A 19,905-nucleotide genomic window follows, 5' to 3' on the forward strand; every position below is an offset into this window, starting at 1 on the left:
CAAGCGGTATTCTGCTGTGTTCGTTTATGGCCGGAGGGGCTATACCCTCGACAGGATGGGGGGCCCCAGACACGATCCATAGACCAATCACAGCTCACGCTGCTATGACATCTTCTTACATAGACCAATCACAGCTCACACTGCTATGACATCACTGATGAGGTTATAAATCACTGTTGGTCCGATCGACTTCAAACTTGGCAGGTGCGCTGCTGGGGACCCGAGAAAGTGCAGTGTCAAATTTTGTGCAATTCAACCAATCGGGAGGGGGTGAAGAGTGGGAGAGCATGATCTGTGAATGGAGGGAAGGGGAGCGAGGGGAACGGGCACTGCACTCGTAATAATAATTTTAGACATCACATTTTGCAGAATTATTTGACCTCACAGCAAGCTGCAAATGTGCATAGATAGATAGATAGATGCATACATACATACATACATACATATGTACGTACATTTAATTGACTACTGTATTCTTTTATTTTTATTTAACATACATGAGTACACCAAGGGTCAAAGACACACTTTCAAGTCTAAACTGGAATTTACCATGTCACAGATTTTCTCTACAAAAGATTTACATTCAAGTTAGAGCCCTGTACTGTTTTTCAGAAAGTAAAACAATATTTTGTTTCCAGGGTTCATACATACATACACTGAACGTTTCTGGTCTGACTGACATGCATAGCTGGGCATCACTAAAATTCAGCGATGTTCCACTTCACACACAATTATATCTGTTGTAAATATCACACCCACTTTTAGAAGTGCAAAGGCAATACACTTTTTATGTTATTTATAAATGAGTTCCGCATGTGTTTTAAAGTACAATTTCTATAAAAGATGACTAAAAAGGCCAAAAAAGTACATATTCAAGTCCTTTTGTGTTATGTTGTTTTTTGTTGGATATGATTTTGCACAGAGCTGCACAATTGTAGACAGTTTATATACTGTAGGTGGCAGTGAAACCTTGAATTGGAAAAGTCATTCCTACATCATTTTACTGGATTTGCTTCAAATGAATTATGGAATAACAGTGAATTTATTCCTCATTTTGCTTGGAACCCCCTTAAGGACCCCATATTGGGTGGGGGGGAACTGCTGTAGCCTGTATGTATAGGGCTTTTATCCATTCCTTTTTTGGAAAGTGTCATGTTGAGCCATTGTGTGTGCTGGAAACTCTCTTTTTCTTCAGGTCATCAGGACTAAATGAGACCGGCAGCAGTTCTTCTACCGTCATGTCCATGTAGGATCCGTCCGGCTTGGACAAGAAGACGGACCACTGATCACCGAACTGAATGGGGAGAGGTGAGTTTTGAACGATCAGGGCAAAACCCAGAGTTTCAACAGTCTAATGATGCATGTCATATGCATAGTGTGTGTGTACTGTATTTCTGATGGAACGTGGAGGGAATCAATCAATGGCTTATAAACCGTAACACTGGGAGCAGTATAATTCTTGATCAAATTGTTGTGATGCTGAATAAACCATAGACATACATTACCTCTCTCATAAACTGTCGGCAGCCACCACAAGGAGAGATGAACTCATCCTCCAGGTCACTGCAGAAAGTCATACTATTTAGTGGACTTAAAGAAACTATAATGTCACGCGTGTCACAGTACTGTAGTCATCGTTCTCAAAAGGTACATGAGAAAATCCACATGTGAATACAAAGCACATGTTGTTTTTTGCACATGTTGGTTTTCATGTGACCGTGTGACATTTCCCATTGACACATGTGCGACAAACATTTACATGATCCAACATGTGAAAATGTGAAAAAAGTTTACATGGGGAAAAAACACTTAATCTATACATTGAAATTTTCACATTTGAAGTCATTTTCACATTTTTGTAAGGGACCTTTTTCTACAGCAGTCCATTTCTTACAGATGCTTTAACAGACACACGTGTTGCCTCAGTAACAGCGCAGTTGTTTCAATAGCAAGAAACCTTTTACTCAGTGTCTCAGTTATATTGTGGCCTAAATATATGGAGTTTGGATGAATCAATAGTTGTGTAGGCATCTAGACACTAGGGGTGTCAAAAATAATCGATTATAAGATGCATCGCGATGCGGACGTGCACGATTCTGCATCGATTCACAAATGTCAAAAATCGATTATTATTATTTATTTTTTTTATTATTATTTTTTTTTTTAACACATTGACTGCCAGCCGTTTTTTTCTTGCTGTAGGTAGCTTCTGCCAAGCCGTTTTTTGAGGATTGTGGCTCATTTTACAGGAGCCGAGAATTATTTTCTGCTTGGAGTTTGTGAACATACAATATCTCAAAAGTACTAATAGAATGTGTACTTTCTCTGTCTAAAAGAGTTAGTTTGTAGAGTTAGTAGTTATGTAAGCATTAGCAGTTGAATACAGCATGGTTTTAGCGTCAGAAAGAATATTCAGAGATAAACAGCTTTTTGTGAAATTCGATAGAACTGTCACTTTAACCATTCATTTTTGGCTCTCTCTCTCTCTCTCTCTCCCTCCCCCTCTCGCTCTCTCTCTCTCTCTCTCTCTCTCCCCCTCGCTCTCCCTCCCTCTCTCTCTCTCTCTCTCTCTCTCTCCCTCCCTCTCGCTCTCCCTCCCTCTCTCTCTCTCTCCCTCCCTCTCGGGAGGGAGACGCACTAGGTTTAATCCTAGTGAGAGGGGGAGAGGGAGAGAGAGAGAGAGAGAGAGAGAGGGAGGGAGGGAGAGAGAGAGAGCGAGAGAGAGAGAGAGAGAGAGAGAGAGGGAGAGAGCGAGAGGCAGAGTTGCTTCAACTCCTCCCTCTTCTTGCCTGCAGCGGCCGTCACAGTCTCAGTGCTTTTGCTGCTGTCCTGTGCCTGTCGATCTGCACGGCTGCTGTTTGAGGAAGTCGGCATGGACTCGCTTGCTTCTTGGAGTTTTGGTTGAGAGAAGCTTTTGCGATTCTGGTCATATTTATGCTGCGTGTTTCAAAGTGTGTTCCACCTGTAATGTATTATGTAAATTTGCAATCCCGTATCGCCAGCAATCAGCGCGAAAATAAAAGCGCCTTCGCCAATCCACCTTCATGAGAATGGCTTCAGTCACACTGCTTTTTGCTTGCCTTCCTCCTTCCTTGTCGCCACTTAGTGGGTCGGTGGAATGGGTTGTACACGTTGTACACGTCCAATACCTATATAAGAGATGTAAAAGGCTTAGATGCACAACCTACCGTCAAAAAAAAAAAATCGATTTTTTTGACGAGTACACTCGTCGCTGGCAGTTAACAGCTGGATTGTGTTTGACGAGTACACTCGTCGCTGGCAATCAAGGTGTTAATAATCAAATAAAATATAATGGAAGTACATGCAGTTGTTTATTTTAATTATGGATCATAATACAATGCAATTCCAAATGCACTTTTATTTTAAAAGTAGCCACACAGTGAGAAAAAAGAAAGTGAGAAAAAATAAATCATGTATTGGGGGAAAAAGTGATGCATCGATTTTATGATGCATCGAGATGCATCGATAATCGTAATCGAATCGAATTGTAGCCCTCTGAATCGTAATCGAATCGAATCGTGAGGCCAGTGAAGATTCACAGCCTTACTAGACACAGTGATCAGTGAATATTGACCTCAACATAAAGGTATGCAGGAAAGAGGTTATATGAATAAAGTAGGCTACCTGGCGATGGCTATAGCCTTAAAACGTCTGTGTCCTTCAGACACAGCCTTGGTTATAGCTGTCCTCTCTGCACAGGCACCAAGGTTGTAGCATGCATTCTCAACATTGCAACCTGTTGGAAAAATAGAAAAGAGGTTAGAGTTCAAGGATAGTCATCATTACGGGTCTCTTCTTAAACTTACCTTAAATTACAAAATACCAATTTAAGGGCAGCTTCTGGCTTGGTTGGTAAAGGTGTTTCGCACTGCCTGTAATCAATGAGGTCCAGTTGCTTACTTGTTCATATTGTAGATTTGTTTGAGTCCTCCTTGGTGACTTCACAAAAATCCACATGTTCTGAAATGTTGTTTAAATAAAAGAAATTTAACCGATATATCGGTATTGGCCGATCTGTTGGCCGATATTGCCGATATGTTTTTATTTTGTATTTTTTAAGTTACAGCATGTTGTGTATACCGGTATTTGATCTTTTTTCTTAACTCAACTTATATTTTATATTTGTTATATTTGCATTTCTGTATTTCTAGTTATTTAAAATTATTAAATTCCCAGTGAAGTTTACTGTTTCATTGTATTGATGTCATTTAAAAAAAAATTCCAAGTTGATTGATAAGCTGTAAAATATCCTGCCTACATTAACATATCTCAAGTCATGTCAAGTCATATCTTTGTCCAGTGTTTGATATTTGAGGGATCATTGCAAAAACAATTGTGTAATATAATGTGTAAATATAATAAGAATATCGGCTGATATATCGATATCGGAATTTTTTTAGTCCCTAATATCGGCATCTGCCTCAGAAATCCAGTATCGGTCTGGCTCTAATATCTTCAGTGTAGCTTTACAAATGAGATCGCTGCAGCCTCTGAAAGACTGTTGGCCTCTGAAAGACTGTTGGCCTCTGAAAGACTGTTGGCCTCTGAAAGACTGTTGGCCTCTGAAAGACAGTTGGCCTCTGAAAGACAGTCATGTTGAAAGACAGTCATGTTGAAAGACAGTCATGTTGGCCGCAGATGCCGGAGTTTGGTGCCCCTGGGCACTCGCCTAATCCAGCCCAGATTTAGTTTTCTTTAATGCCTAGTTTACACTACAAGACTTCCCCCCTGATTTTACACAGGATTTCCACTTGGGCTCAGTCTGTCTTTGTTGACTCTAGTCTGCAGTTGTTGTCTGCAGTTAAATCTGTTAGTGTATACTGGGTACACATTTCTAGTCTTCAAGTGTAAACTGCCCTCCGACACCAGTCGAAGCCACAAAGATGATATCAAACATGTTTGAATTTGAATGTGAAAAGTCTTGTAGTGTATACTGCCTCGTCTGAGTCAGTTGTGCAGTGTAATTCAGTCCGTTTTCTCAGTCGTGATAAAACATCTTAATGAACCAGTCTTCTAGTGTATCACAGGCATAAGATATTGAGTTGATACGCACCTCTTAATTGTTCTGACTTGACTTGCTGTTCTATACTGTAATAAAAGTCTTAATTTTGTTCAGCGTAACAATTTGAAAATGCATGATGAGAAATGATAACTGTACCTGTGAAGACTGTTCCGTCGTGTGCCATAAGCGCTGCTCCTACTCTGAACTTGCTGTATGGACAGTAGGCAAACTCTTTGGCCTTCTGGGATTTGCGAATAAGAGGTTTGATCCAGTTGTCCGCCTCAGTGGGGAGTCTACTGGCTCCTGCCACCGCTTCAGTCACCCAGCGCACACCGCTCTCCACGTTTGCCATATTGGCTATTTGAGCTCCGCGTTACTGGGTCCCTCTTTGTTGGTGTTTTAAGGAGAGTGAGAGAGTGAGGTAGAGAGACAGAGAGAGAGATAGTGAACAATTGCTGGGTGGTGGCCTGTCCCCGCACGCTGTGTCACACGTGGTCTGGGTGGTGGCCTGTCCCCGCACGCTGTGTCACACGTGGTCTGGATGGGACAGCCCGCCCGAAGCTGTTTAGGGGAAGTGAAGCGTGGCTAATGAGCTGTTGCAGTTTGTGTGTAAGAAGCTCATTCATTGGCTCGAGCTGCTCTTGTGATGCCAGGACCAGAGATCGTGACAAACAGATAGCCGCCAACACAAGAAAAACAACTCCTCTTTATTGTCGCCATGAATGTTCCAGTGGTATTTAATCAATGAAGATAAGAAATGTGTTTGATTTGATGCTTGTGGCACGATTACAACATGCATTATTGGTCCATAGGCCTCATCCTAGAAATTGTTTAGTGGCTCTAATTATTGGGTAATTAATACAATTTAATTAATTAAGGGCTAATTTGTTTAATGCCCTTATAGTAATATAGTATCATTCATATTAGGGATGTCACGATACTAGAATTTCTGCTTTGATACCGATACCTAGGAAAATATCGATACTTGATACCACGCGGGGGGATGCGACAAGACATCAAGAGGCATAAAAAATAAACAAAGACAGATGGACGGACAGACGCACGCTTCTCCATAATCTAGGCTTGATAAAACTCATTAAAAACTTTGACCTTACACAGCAGATTACACTTGCTCTAGTGATCAGCCTATCATAACAGAGCAGATTACACCTGATCTAGTCATCAGCCTATCAGAACACGTTGAGCTTGTTGAAGCAACAGATACCCACCAATGACAGGGAGGGGCAAATCGGTAGTAGGTTTGATTTTTCATTAAGAGAAAGCACTGCTCATATTGATACTGTTGCAAGTTAGTATTGTATCAGTTTAACATGTTTAGTATTGATACTTATCGATATCTGTTGCAAATGAGTATTATATCAGTTTAAAATTTTTAGTGTTGATTTTTTCGATACTATCGATACTTTTGACAACCCTAATTAATATATATATTACTAGGGATGCACGATATATCGGCAATCATATCGGTATCGGCCAATGTTAGTCATTTTTTAACATATCGGTCATATCGGTATCGGTCAGATGTTGTAATGTTAATATCGGTTATCATTATCAGCCAAATTCTTCACATTGATATGAAATAATGCAGTAAATCTATGATTTATGGGCTTTTCCAAAGGCTTTGCAAATAAAGAAATGCATAACTTTTTCAAATTCAGTGTTAACATGTGTTTTTCAGTATGTACAAAATGTGATGATCATAAAAATGTGGTTTTATACAGATCATATCGACATCGGTAAATATCGGTTATCGGCCATAACAGCAATGTTAATATCGGTTATCGGCATGGGCCAAAATTTTCATATCGGTGCATCCCTATATATTACTGCAGCAGCTTTTAATAATCACCCTGTTATAAAGTCACTTCTGCTTCTAGAGTGTGTGGTGCTTCCTGTCCACACGGGAGGAGAAACTGGTAAACAGGGGAGACGTCCTGTTCAAGTGCTGACTGCAGACACACAGGGCAGCGAATGATGGGCTGCTGCTGATGACAGTGTGAGGCCAGGTGTCTATGCTTTGACGTAAACAACAGAAGGCATTTACGCATTTGTACCACAAGACACTTTTCTCAAATCATAGGGTGAAGAAATGCTGGCTGCTTGCGTACACAGGAAACTGGCGGTTGGATATTTGAACAATTGCTCAGTTACTTTGTATCTGTACCTTGATCATTTGATATTACTGACGCACAATGTGTAAGGAACACCCATTAATGTTGGTGGATAAAGTTGTATGCAGCCTCCGGACAATCGACAGGCTTTTGCACTCCTGACCCATCAGCTCAGACTGAGAGGTTTGGTGCAGAAGACTCTATTCCAGAATATTATCATATTCTTTTTTAACTATTTCATCTACTTTGTATTCGACTTATTTTATAGACCCTTCTCACGGGGGCCATTTTGTGTCGAGAAGGCAGGGTAAACACAGGTGCAAGCAAAACACTAATGAGGGTTTCAAACTTAAATTGGAATTTGGAAACCCTCATTAGTGTGTTGCTCGCACCTGTGTTTATTCTGCCTTTTATTATCATTATTCTCATAATTAAGCATTTTGGCCAACAAGCTACCTCTTATTGCTTTTCCACTTCAACTGCTTTGCAGTCTCGTTCCTTTAATCAAGTCGGATGTGCTGCTCAGATTTCGCTGTTAAACACTGGGACAAATTAAAAACCATACGACAGACAACAACAGATCACATATTGTTATGAGGCAATGAACCGTTTTGAATGATTAAATTATAAAAAAAAAAAAATGTTGATACATTTTTTATTGGCACCGTTCATTCAAAACAGCCACATTACTGATACAGGGTAACTACTATCCGATGGTGTGCAAAATACCTTCCCCACCTCCACCCACTCATACCCACCCACATAATGTCCTTCAGAACACCTTTTCAACCCCCCCACCCCCACGGTCTCTATTCAAACTAAACATCTCTCACTTTATTACTGGAGCACTGGTTTATTTATTTTTCATAGGGACAGTGCAACATTAATGAACATTTGCATGTAAATATGCCAGATTGTAGCCTTAGCTCATTTTCATCAATAGTCCCTCGACAGGTTGATGTAAAGTGCTGGTTCCTGAGGCACTGAGGTGATTAGCTTGGAAAACACTAATGAGGGTTTCCAACTTCCTTGGTTGGAAGTTGGAAACCCTCATTACTGTTTTGCTTGCACCTGTGTTTACCCTGCCTTTTCTACACAAAATGGCCCCCGTGAAAAGGGTCTATTGTGCGCTGCGCATGCCAATAGAGCAGGCGAGGCAACGCAGCAGCCGAGCTGCGGGCGAGGCCGCGCAGCAGGCGAGCTGCAGGGCGGGGCGAGCCTAGGAATCGAGCACGCATAGCGCGCAACAAAAAATGCTTTCCAATCAAATGTTTTCATCGGAGATCAAATGTTCTTCCCAATTATGAACATTTTCCATAAAGCCTGAACCTCGAGATGGGCGATAACACTGGCTTCTTATAGCCGTCCCTTTTAGGAATCACAGTTCAACTATACAGTAGATACAATTAACATCTTTACATTCAGATTGTACAGAAAACCGAGTGAAAGCAATTGAATAATGAAGTGGAGCCAGTGTAGGAAATTTAAAAAATATTTTGGGGGCACTGTCTAAAAATTGGGGGCATTTACACAATTTTGCGGGCACTTAATTTAAAAAAAAATTGGTGCATAAAGTTGCTAAAGCGTAGTGTGAACAACAGCACTGTTTGTGTGAGTGTGTTCTTCATCGTCTTCTGTCAACCAGCTTGCAGGTGCTGAGTGTGTGTTCTGTTAGAGATGGAAATGAAATGAATTGAATGAAAATAAAATGATCAAAATGGATCATGGTTTTTAGGGGGAATTCTGAGATTTCTTGGGGGTTTTTTTGCCCTTGTCCCTCCTGGCTAAATTCCTACACTGAGTGGAGCAGGTTGAGTGATGCTGCTCTCTCTGTTGGGACAGTTCAGAAATCACCTCAGACGACCGTACAGACGAGAAACGAACATTTTGCAACTAAGATGACACAGAAGACAAAAATAAATGGAATGAACTGGCTGAGTACAAGTTTAGAGAAGCAGCGTGTTTTCAGTAGCAACCTAAAAGAATCAATCAAAGCCCCTCTCTGCCACGGTGCCGCTGAGTGTTTAGGATCCGTCATTGAGTGCCGATAACCCAGTGGATCCAGCTGGTGTACTGCCTCACTTTGGTGTAGACCCCAGGGTAGTACCGGTCGGCACAGTTGATGCCCCATGAGACGATGCCCTCTAAGTAGTTATTGCAGACGAGGGGGCCGCCTGAGTCGCCCTGTGGAACGCCAAGACAAACGAGAGCTAATGAACAAAACGAGACCCTTTGGTGCTTCTGTGACATCATGTTTTAAATCTCAGTGAATGTCTGTATATCTGTTAGGGCTGTCACTTTTTCCCAAAATTAAGTTTGAACGAACTTCGAATTGCCCGCAAAATGTTCGAATATATTCAAAGTTTTTTGGTTAATATATTTTTTGTTTGTTTGTTTTTTTGTTTGTTTTTTGCAGGCCAGGCCACCAGGCATCGGCCCGACGTGCCCGATTACGCAGTCCGCGTCTGCCGGTTACGTCGTATAAATATATATAATATTAAATATTAAAAGAATATTTAAAAAAAATCCTCAGCTGTCCTCATGGTCCAGTCAGTCAGCTCCTCTCCGCTGCTGTGTTAGCTCGGACGCTCACAGTCACAACACTGCCTCACAAACTTGGCTGCATCCAACTCGAGACAACTTTTCAGACCCTGGAGACTCGGAAGAGACTAACGCGACAAATCTGGAGACATTTTCTGACACTGGATTAACATTACCAGCAAGCAGCAGTTGGTTAATTTTGGTTAATTAAAAAATAAAAAAAAATTATTAATATATTTTTTTTAATAATAATACGAAGTTCGAACATGGCAAATTACATTTGAACATGCCCCTCCTCCTCCCCCCCCACATTCGAAGTTAAATTTGAATTTTGAATAAAAAGTGACAGCCCTAATATCTGTCAGTGGTCTTTTTGTACCCGGCACGAGTCTTTGCCTCCGTAAAGGGATCCGGCACACAGCATGTTGGGAGTGATCCTGCCCCAGTAGTAGTAGTAGCAGTAGGGGATGATTTCGACGGTTACGGCGCGCAGCACAGGCGAGAGGGTGTAACTGTAGCTGTGCGTCACCCCCCAGCCGCTCACGATGCACTGGGTGTAGCGCCGGAGCTGAGGCGTGTTCTGATCAGGCAGAAGGACCGGCTGGACTTTGTCATTGAGTGTTGCTGGTTCACTCAGCTGAGAGACAAACCAAAGTGATTAGATGCCGACCATTACAGCGTTGGGCAAGTTACTTTCAAAATGTAATATACTACATATTACTAGTTACTTTCATTGTAAAGTAATAAGTTACTTTACAATATGACTTCATGTGTAGAGTAATTCATTACTTATTACACTACTTTTGCATTACTTTCACCAAAACAGCAGCAGCAGAATGACATCACCGTCCCGGAACCATCCCGAAAAATAATGTCAACCGCCTTAAAGTCAGTGTAAACAATCCAAAATTCTAAATGTTATTCTTTTCCTTTGTTATTGTCATCTATAGTGGTTATTTGCATAAAAACACACAGTTTGATTAGGAAATGATTATATCTTTATTTAAATATGTGCTTTGATTAAAAAAAAGATATATACTCAATTTGTAACTTGAGTTACTTGACAAAGTAACTGGTATAATATTACTAAAATCCTATAAGTAATAAGTTATATTACTTATATTATATTACGAGTTATTGCTAAAAGTAATATATTACATGTAATATGTTACTTTTGTAATGAGTTACCCCCAACACTGGTGTGTAATAGGGTCTTCTGCCATTAAAATCTGATGTAGTGCGACTATCCAATATTCGCTGTAGATCTTCCTCTATCGGCTTACCTTGACGAGCATGATATCGTTGTTGAACGACTTGCGGTTATAGTTGTGGATAAATGACTTGGAGACATTGAAGATCTGCTCAAAACCCTCTTTTACGTACAGGTTGTGTTCACTCAACACCACCCTCATCAAATGGCTCCTGAGGGCCAAAGCAGACACGGTCAAATAAGGATCCTCGGAATTTAATCTCTAAAAATGTCACAAAAACACACTGATCATGGCAATAGTCTGCGGTCTCTTATGCCCAAGACATTTCTTACAAAGGTATTGTATGACTACTGTGCACAATGCAGATGCAATTTTGAAAGCTGAAATGTATATCTTTCTCTCACTTACAAACAAATTTTTTTTTATGATGGTTGGTAGGCGGCTACTACCTCCCATCTTGTATCACCTCCTCCCCTATGGAGCCTTTATGTATTGTATGTTATTCGTGCGAAAGTTACGTGAAACTGCCTGCTGCCTTCTTGATCAGAAGAAAGAAAGATAGATAGATAGATAGATAGATAGATAGATAGATAGATAGATAGATAGATAGATAGATAGATAGAAAGAAAGAAAGAAACAAAGAAATCCTTGCTTTAAATGGCTTTACTGGAACTCTAGCTTGTCCGGTTGAAGTCAGTCAGTACTTACGGTCTCCAGCAGTGGGCAGCAGACACCACCCACTGAGGGTGGACCAGGGTGCCTCCACAGTAGTGATAGCCGGTCTCATACTGCAGGGACACTTGATATTTGATGTGGTACGACGCAACCTCTTGGCCACCGATAATCCTCTGTGAATGAGATGCACCTGTAGACAGTAATCAGTAGAGAGTAATCAATAGAGAGTCATCAGTAGAGAGTAATCAATAGGCAAATCTGGGAACAAATTCCTTGCAAGAAATGTCTTCACCAATGTGTTCGTAAAGGTGTCTACTAAGACATTTCAAAAAGACTTGTTTCACTGCTGAAAGTTGGGATGTCCGGAACGTTGTCCAGGAAAAACTGAAAATGTTTAATTCTGCTTCTGCAGCTTGTAAAGGTTCAAACTAGGAGATGTTCATGATAATTCGGAATCAATTGCAAACATTTGTTTTGTGAGACTCTCAGGTGGGCGCGGCTATATTCTCTGGCAGCGTGTGGTGTGCAGCTGTTGGGTGTGCCACAGTATCACTCATGTGGAAAAATGAGCACACGACATGAGCATGAAAGAGATGGAGACGGCGATGCGGGCGTGATAAACTCATTTTTGTCCATGGACCACATAATAACACACCCAAAGTATTATCTTATCAAATCTGTCTGTACATGTAGTCCGGGAGCCAAAGGCTGTTTTTTTGATGAACCTTGTTTCGTCTGATAAAGTTTTTTTCTCTGCTGATTCTTGTAGTTTGGGGGTACCTATTCAAAATACAGGAGGGTGCCCGGTGAGCACCCTTGAGCATTTTTAGATATTAACCCTTAAGTTCCAAAATCCCATAAAAATCGGCATTTATGAGATTTCATGCAAAATCAAATGCCTCAAATTTGCTTTCTCCAATGTTTATTCATAAAGGAGCTAGGATGTCATGTATAATGTAGCCTATTTGATTCCCGCGCCATGTGCCCCCCCCCCCCCCCCCCCCCCCCCCCCCAATAAAAACATGAAATAAGCAGATGACTTTTAGTCTGATAAATCACTCCCAGGTGTTGAAGTGGTGCATGTTTGCACAAGTCAGACCCTTCTCCCCCACTCCCCTCTCTCTGGCACTGTGTGTGTGTGTGTGTGTGTGTGTGTGTGTGTGTGTGTGTGTGTGTGTGTGTGTGTGTGTGTGTGTGTGTGTGTGTGTGTGTGTGTGTGTGTGTGTGTGTCTGTGTGTATGTGTGTGTGTGTGTGTGTGTGTGTGTACGTGTGTGTGTGTGTGTGTGTGTGTGTGTGTGTGTGTGCATGTGCGCGACTGTGTGGGTGTGTGCATGTTTCACTGGCTTTGAGCTGCAACACTTTCTGTCTCCACTCTCAATTCCTTGTACAGCCAGGGGGAGGGGTCTAGGTGCACTGCTCAAATCCTGTGTCCACATCTCGGCAGGGGAGTTTCTAGGGAGTGGCCAGGGGTGGCACTGGCCACCCCTGAAATCTAATTGGCCACCCCAAAATCCTGAGGATGCTGGCATCTGTGGCCAACAATACTGTCTTTCAGAGGCTGTAGTGGGCTTATTTTTAAGCTAGAGTGAAGTTAGGCTAAATTTTGGTGAGGGAAAACTTTCTACATCCTTTCTAAATGCCACAATCAGTGCTACCCTTTCTTGAGTCTGTGCCCCACTTGGGCCACCCAAGTCAAGATGACTGGGACACTGCATCTCGCCTCACACACATCTCGCCTCAAACAGACACACGTCACTTATAGATGCGGCTGTGCCGCTTAAAACGTCTTGGGGGTAGAGATATAACGATATGAAAATTTCACATCATGATTATCGTGACTAAAATTATCACGATTATTGTATTATCACTGTATTCATAAAGAAAATGCTGAAAATGTTCAAAAAGTACTGAGAGACTCACTGAAATCATTTTACAACATTTTATACTGAAAACTCAGATCCAAAAAGGATTGATACACTCACTGAAATAATTTCTCAAAGGCTGCACGTTTGCATCTGGGAGACTGTTGCCAACTTTGGTTGATGATGGACAGTATTTACCATGTTTTTCAAAGCACTGTAATCACGGTACCACGGTAATCACGGTACCACAGTTTTAATGATAATGAACATTTTAAACGGTACAGTTATTGTAAGGAATTGTATCACGGTTATCATTAAACCGGTTATCCTTACATCCCTACTTGGGGGTATGCACACATTGATGAGTTTTGTTGGGGCTATATGTTCACTGATGGCTGATAGTGGGCTCTCTGGAGTTCCGGTAAGAAATTTCCAGAAAGCAGCCTTGGATCAGATTATGAGTCAGACCAGAACAGCCAGACTTTGGGTTTAGGTCTTGGTGAAACCAATGATGCTGATGATGTCATACATCTGGGCTGAACGTGAGGGTGACTGGCTTCTCCATCTGACCACATTCCAGAAGATGCTTACCTACTACTTTGCAGCTGGCCATGTCAACCATATCAGGTATGGCCATACTACAGTATCTTCATTCCATGGAGAAGCTTTCTCCACAAAGCAATTTTCTCCAGGAGCAGCATGTGATGCGACACATTAGTGGAATATGGAATGGCCTGTGGAGCAACCAGTTCATAGAGTCCACTTTCATGAGGTACGGCCACAGTGATGGAGGGATCATTGGATTACCGTGAAGCCATAGGCACTGAAGATATGGGCCCTGAGCCACCACATATGCTGCAAGATTGTGTCAGACATGAAGGAGATAGAAGAGGATAAGACAGATAGGTTCATCTCTATCACAAGGTGGAGGCTAAAGCCATGGGTTAAGCACATGCCAAAGTCAAGGACTTTGTCAGAAACTGGAAACCTGCCTCCATCCATTGGATCCCAATGAACACCCAGGGGAAAGCATCATGAACATCAAGATCGCCCTACCAACTGTCTATTGTAGACAGTGCCATAAAGATTGAGGAGGCAATGTTAGAAGATGTTGAGAAGACCTGGTCAGAGGGATCTTACAACACCATCTCAAACAAAGTCTCACCATCTCAAACAAAGTGAAGACAATGACAACAACCAAATCAATCCAAGTTGGCATCTCCACAATTTATGACCTAAATGCCATCGATTCAAGGGTAATCATACTGTTGTCTAGTGACTATGAAGTTGACATGAAGGATGTCCTCGCCTATGAGCTGGCACCAGTCCCAACTGCCATGTTTACCGAGGACGGAATGTGAATTTGTAAATCCAAGTCTACACTGAAGAAGTCACTCCAAGTCAAAATCTCCAGGAGGAATGCCAGTGTTGCAGATGTCACTGTCATTGATGGATCAGCCCTTCTTTGGACCATCCACTGGCCAGCTGATGGCACCATAGCTGATTTCATCAAAAATGTTATGACACGGCTGACTTTATATCTATCAGACAGTGACGTCTACCTCATCTTAGACATGTGCTATGATTACAGTATCAAGTCCATCACCTGAGATGTCACAGAGACAGAGCTCAGCTAGAAACACCATCCCTTAGCTCTTATGTGAGCTGACCCAAGATCGGCTTTTCCATCTACAAGTTGGTGGTGACAGGGGAGGAGCCATGTGACAGGGGAGGAGCCATGCCCCATTGAGATCAGGTTGGAAGAAAGAAGGAGCCGATATGATCTATCAAAAGACTCTCTAGTAAGTGCTTGCACAAGGGATATTTACATCTTATTATCCTGTGTTTTTTGAATCTGATGTTCTGGATTTGTCCAGTGACTGCTGAGAAAGGTCAGCTGACGACAGGGGAAAGTCCTTGTGGCGGCATGGAGAGACCGCTGACAGGAGGGAACAGACCCCACCGGGACAGGCATGGGTTAGCTTCCCATGGCTGTAGTTTCCCAGGCTTTTCAGCACGTTGGAAACACCCGCTTTAGCTACGAAAAGTAAATATAAGAGAATACCCCCGGAGTCTGCGAGAGTGGGGGCGGAAGAGGACTCATCGGCTGATATCGCGGTAATAGACTTTGGACCGGAAACGACTATGAGCAACACGAGCACAGTGCAAGAGAGCACCACAGGAATCGCAGCGGCGGGCCACAAGCTTCGGTGTTTGAGGGAGAATGGTGTCATGGAGGAGTCTGACTCGGGCACGGAGGCTGTTGCCCACAGGCTTCCGTGTTGGAGGGAGGAGGGACAGAGGCCTCGCGTTGACTATACCCTTCTGACTGTCATACATCTGCGAAGGCAAGGTCAAATCAGTCGAGTGAAGCACAGCAACGGGATGTAAACCAAAGTTTGCAGTGCATCAATACCACTGTCATGGAGGAGTTGGAGTTGGCACGGAAGCTGTTGCCCGGTGCTGCTGATAAACTGTGGGAGACGACACAGAGGGGAGGGTTGAAAGCAGAGGAGGGCACACCTGGGACGCCAGGTGTTGCCGACGAGCCCTCTAGAGGTGTAGTGGTTTTGTCGTCGAAACGCCGGTGAAGGGGGGTTACCACCTGATGACTCCAATGACTCTTTTAACCCTTGCCCCTCTGTGTCAAATTCCATCATTAGCCACTTCAGTGTTGCAGATACCATCAAAAGACTCTCTAGTAAGTGCTTGCACAAGGGATATTTACATCTTATTATCCTGTGTTTTTTGAATCTACAAACTCAGCAGGAGGAAGCTGAGACCATCATTGTCCAAAAGGTCCGGTGTGCTGGAGAAGCACATCAAATCTCAGTGGTTTCTGATGACACAGATGTGTTCATCCTACTCCTTCACCATTACCATCAGGAAGGACTGGATGTCCCACACATCATGGAATCGCCCCACAAGGAAAGGGCAATAGTGGACATCAAGTCAACACTGGCCAAGCATTCACAAGTTGTGAAGAACCTTTTACCAGCCCATGGCATATTGGGATGCGACACTGTAGCGTCTTACTATGGAAAAGGCTCTGTCATCAAAGTCCTCAAAACTGTACAAACTATCGGCCATTGACAATGTGGTTGCACTGTTCCAGCAGGTCCTCGACCAAGTCACTGCCTTCATCTCAGCCTGTTCCAAACTTAGCTGCTCTACCGCCATCGAATGAAGCATTCATTGAGAATGTTAAGAAGGGCCCACTTTCATGCAATCTTGTGGTGAAATCTCAATGTAAATCTGCCACTAGCATTGAACACTGAGGAATTTGGATGCAAAAAAAGACACATGCAACAGGTCACTGAGCCCAACCACTCTACCGGAAGATTGCAAACTTGTCCCAGACACATTTTGAAGGTGAAAACCCTTCTAACTCCAATAAGTGCAACTGTGTGAAGTGCATGGTTTGCCATGCACAATGTTCTGTGCATGTTTTAGAGTAGGATGCTCAAGATCCAAATAGGCTTAACTACCGTGAAGACCATGAGCAAAATGTGCCCGTCACACCTCCCAGTGTGTATCATCTACTCTGAATCTCTACTTGAGATGAGCAAAGGCTCAATGGATGTTCTCATCCAGCACGACCCATATTGTCATAAAAAGTTTGTTTTGCTGGCACGGCCTAAAAGGGTTAATATTATGTAATTTGGAATGAAATACATTGTACTTGACCTCCTTTATGAATAGACATTGGAGAAAACAAATGTGATGCATTTGATTTGAGAATTTTGCGTGAAATCTCATAAATCCTTATTTTTCTGCGATTTTGGCACTTAAGGGGTTAATATCTGAAAATGCTCAAGGGTACTCACCGGGCACCCTCCTGTATTTTGAATAGGTACCCCCAAACTACAAGAATCAGCAGAGAAAAAAACTTTATCCGACGAAGCGAGGTTCAACCCCATGGCTCCCGGACTAATGTATGTGCACTACAATTTACAGCAGTTATGCCATCTTCTTTGGTGTGTGATTATTTTCAAAGTCACATTTGAAAGACCAGATTCAAATCACGCATTTTCAAACCTTTCAATATTATGTGAAATGTTTCTCTATCAAGGGAAATGGCAATAACAGCTAGTAATGAAAACAGAAAATAAACACTGTAAAGGGAATAACATAACACATTTTTTAGAGTTGAATGTAAAAAAAAAATCATATCATGGGGGGGGGGGTTGGTCCGACCGTCCCGTATTGCTGGGATGGAATGTTGGCAACCCTAACAGACACACACTTTTTGTGTGTGTGTGTGAAAATATTTACATTCAGGAAGTAATCCAGCGCACACCAGGAGTGTTAGATTGATTCAATTCATATAAAATTGAGCAAAGAAAACAACGCGTTTTACATCATTGCTTCTTCAGGTTCGCTCTTCAAGAGCAAAGAGCGAGTTAGCTCCTTGAAAGGTTGCTCCTCCCTGGTGGTTTGTATTGTTGGTGGTGCTAAACCCACATCAAGTTTGAAGCATAACGTGCTGAAGGCACAAAGTAGCACTCACAGAACTTCAGGACAAAGGAACTCTCAGTTTCACCAATTTATTTGGCCGAAAACACACGGCAATGTTCCGGCCTCTTGGCCTTCATCAGGGATTCAGGTTACATCATCGCTGGCACAATATTGCTATAGTTGCCAAATAGGAAATTGTAAATGCAAAAATAATTTATAATTTATTTGGGATCTTTCTGCCATAGACCGTTCTCTAGCATATTATGTACCCACCCCACCCCACCCCACCCTACCCTCACCCCCAGCAAGCTATAACTAATCTATGAATTCATACGCACTGAGGAATAATGGTGCCTTTTAGGTAAGTGGGGAACTTACATGTTCCTGAGAAAGTCAAAAGTAGCAGCACAGTCACAGTAGACCTTTCCAGCTGAACCATTTTCATATTTTTCACCTGTAATGAGGAAAAGTGAATGACAGCAGCTTATACCGATTTATAGCGTGACAAAATAATTCACGCTGACACTCATTAGCTATCTTACAGTTATCAATGTTATTCTTTAACGGTTTTCTACCAATCAAGATGACAAAAAAGTTGACAATCTACTTGTTTTAGTAAGTTATATAACATGAGCTCACTCCTATTATTGGGTGATAACAGTCTGAGTCCAGCAATGTTACAAAGAGAATGACTCATTACAAATGAAGGTGATCAATTATTAAAATGAACATTGCTACTCACCAATGGCAGCCCCCACACACACAACCACCTTCAGGCTACTGTGTCTCCAACTGGTGCGGCCAAGACACTCCTGATTCCTTTTATAATGTAACTGTATCTTTGTCCAATTTGTCTGTTTACATGATCTCTCTGGGGCTATCTCCCACAGCACAACAATGCTGCTGACCTAGTACATGACAATGCTGCGCCTCTCATCTTGTTTTGTATTGTATTGTATGTGAATTTCTAGGATTTCACTTTCTTCCTTTTTCTTCTTGGGAAATGACGGTGACTTGAAACTGAACACCTCCACATAGTCCCCATCACCAGGATCCACGGCTTTGTTGTCACAATGACATTTTGTAATCTATTTTGCGATTGGCAATTCAGCGTGCAATTAGGTTCATGCTATTTGAAAATGCATTTTGCAATTTGCCAATTCAATATGCAAAGTGTCAATGCAATCCATAATTCAGTTGGAATTATTTTGATTAAAAAAATGTAAACGAACGCTCACTCAATTGCATTTCATATCGCCGTGAGTCTGCTCGTAGCTGGTGGTCTGCGCAGGTCCACGCCGCTTCTCATGGTCAGATCTCTCTGGCTCCCAGCCAGCACCATCCCAGCCCGCTCTGCTCGGCGTCCCCAAAGCCTCGCTTGGGTTGTGCCGGGCGGGATCTCAACGTGGAACGAGGGACCCCAGGGTCCAAAACATACAAAGAACATAAATGTCTTCTCGCTTCGGTTTAAGGTGAAGAGAGTTAGTCCATATATATCCACATGACCAAACATTCCTTTGGCCATGCTTTGATCAGTTGTCCTGCATCTCCAAACACACGAGCCCTGCTGTGTCTCCTCACTGAGTCTCTCATTCATCCACGCAATCATCTCCCCGCCTCTCGGGGTAAATGATGATTGACAAGCTCATAGGAACACCTCTCTCACACTCATCACAGCCCCAACCCTTCTAAGACGTGTGAAGGCTTTATCCAATCACCAACATGGCTGTTTGTCATTACTCTGCCCCTAAAGACTCATCCTGAAGCAACGCCACTGAGTGATGTCATCTTATCAGCTGACATTTATCTGACCATCGATCATTCCTAAATCATGTGTGACGTAGCAAGTTACCGTGACCGCCACACCCCTCCACCAGCAGTCCCAACACTTCCTGTGTTGAGAGTTTCTTGCATGGAGGAAATCTGTGCAGTACTTTCTCTGGATCTGCATGGGCTTGGCTGTTATGCCTCGAACTAACAATCTCACGAGGAGAATAACCAA

General features: G+C 42.4%; 2 protein-coding genes across 2 annotated transcripts; both read right to left on the bottom strand.

Annotated features, from left to right (window-relative positions):
* Nucleotides 1-520: 520 nt before the first annotated feature.
* Nucleotides 521-5,375, bottom strand: LOC310794501 (cytidine deaminase-like; the record flags this gene model as incomplete). Its single annotated transcript, XM_083656485.1, has 4 exons — nucleotides 521-1,294; nucleotides 1,506-1,563; nucleotides 3,646-3,757; nucleotides 5,180-5,375. The coding sequence occupies 4 exons, from the start codon at nucleotides 5,373-5,375 to the stop codon at nucleotides 1,151-1,153; spliced, it is 510 nt and encodes a 169-aa protein (XP_083512611.1). The 3' UTR covers nucleotides 521-1,150.
* A 3,618-nt stretch (nucleotides 5,376-8,993) lies between these two features.
* On the bottom strand, nucleotides 8,994-18,761 carry LOC310794417 (trypsin-like). Its single transcript, XM_083656419.1, has 6 exons — nucleotides 18,646-18,761; nucleotides 18,282-18,357; nucleotides 11,616-11,772; nucleotides 10,980-11,118; nucleotides 10,076-10,333; nucleotides 8,994-9,339 (listed from the first exon to the last, which is right to left on the bottom strand). Exons 2-6 carry the CDS (start codon nucleotides 18,346-18,348, stop codon nucleotides 9,190-9,192), a joined length of 771 nt encoding a protein of 256 aa, XP_083512545.1. The 5' UTR covers nucleotides 18,349-18,357; nucleotides 18,646-18,761; the 3' UTR covers nucleotides 8,994-9,189.
* Nucleotides 18,762-19,905: the final 1,144 nt, after the last annotated feature.

This window comes from Poromitra crassiceps, assembly GCF_964638095.1.
Source record: "Poromitra crassiceps genome assembly, chromosome: 20".
In the NCBI taxonomy this organism is placed as follows: Eukaryota; Metazoa; Chordata; class Actinopteri; order Beryciformes; family Melamphaidae; genus Poromitra; species Poromitra crassiceps.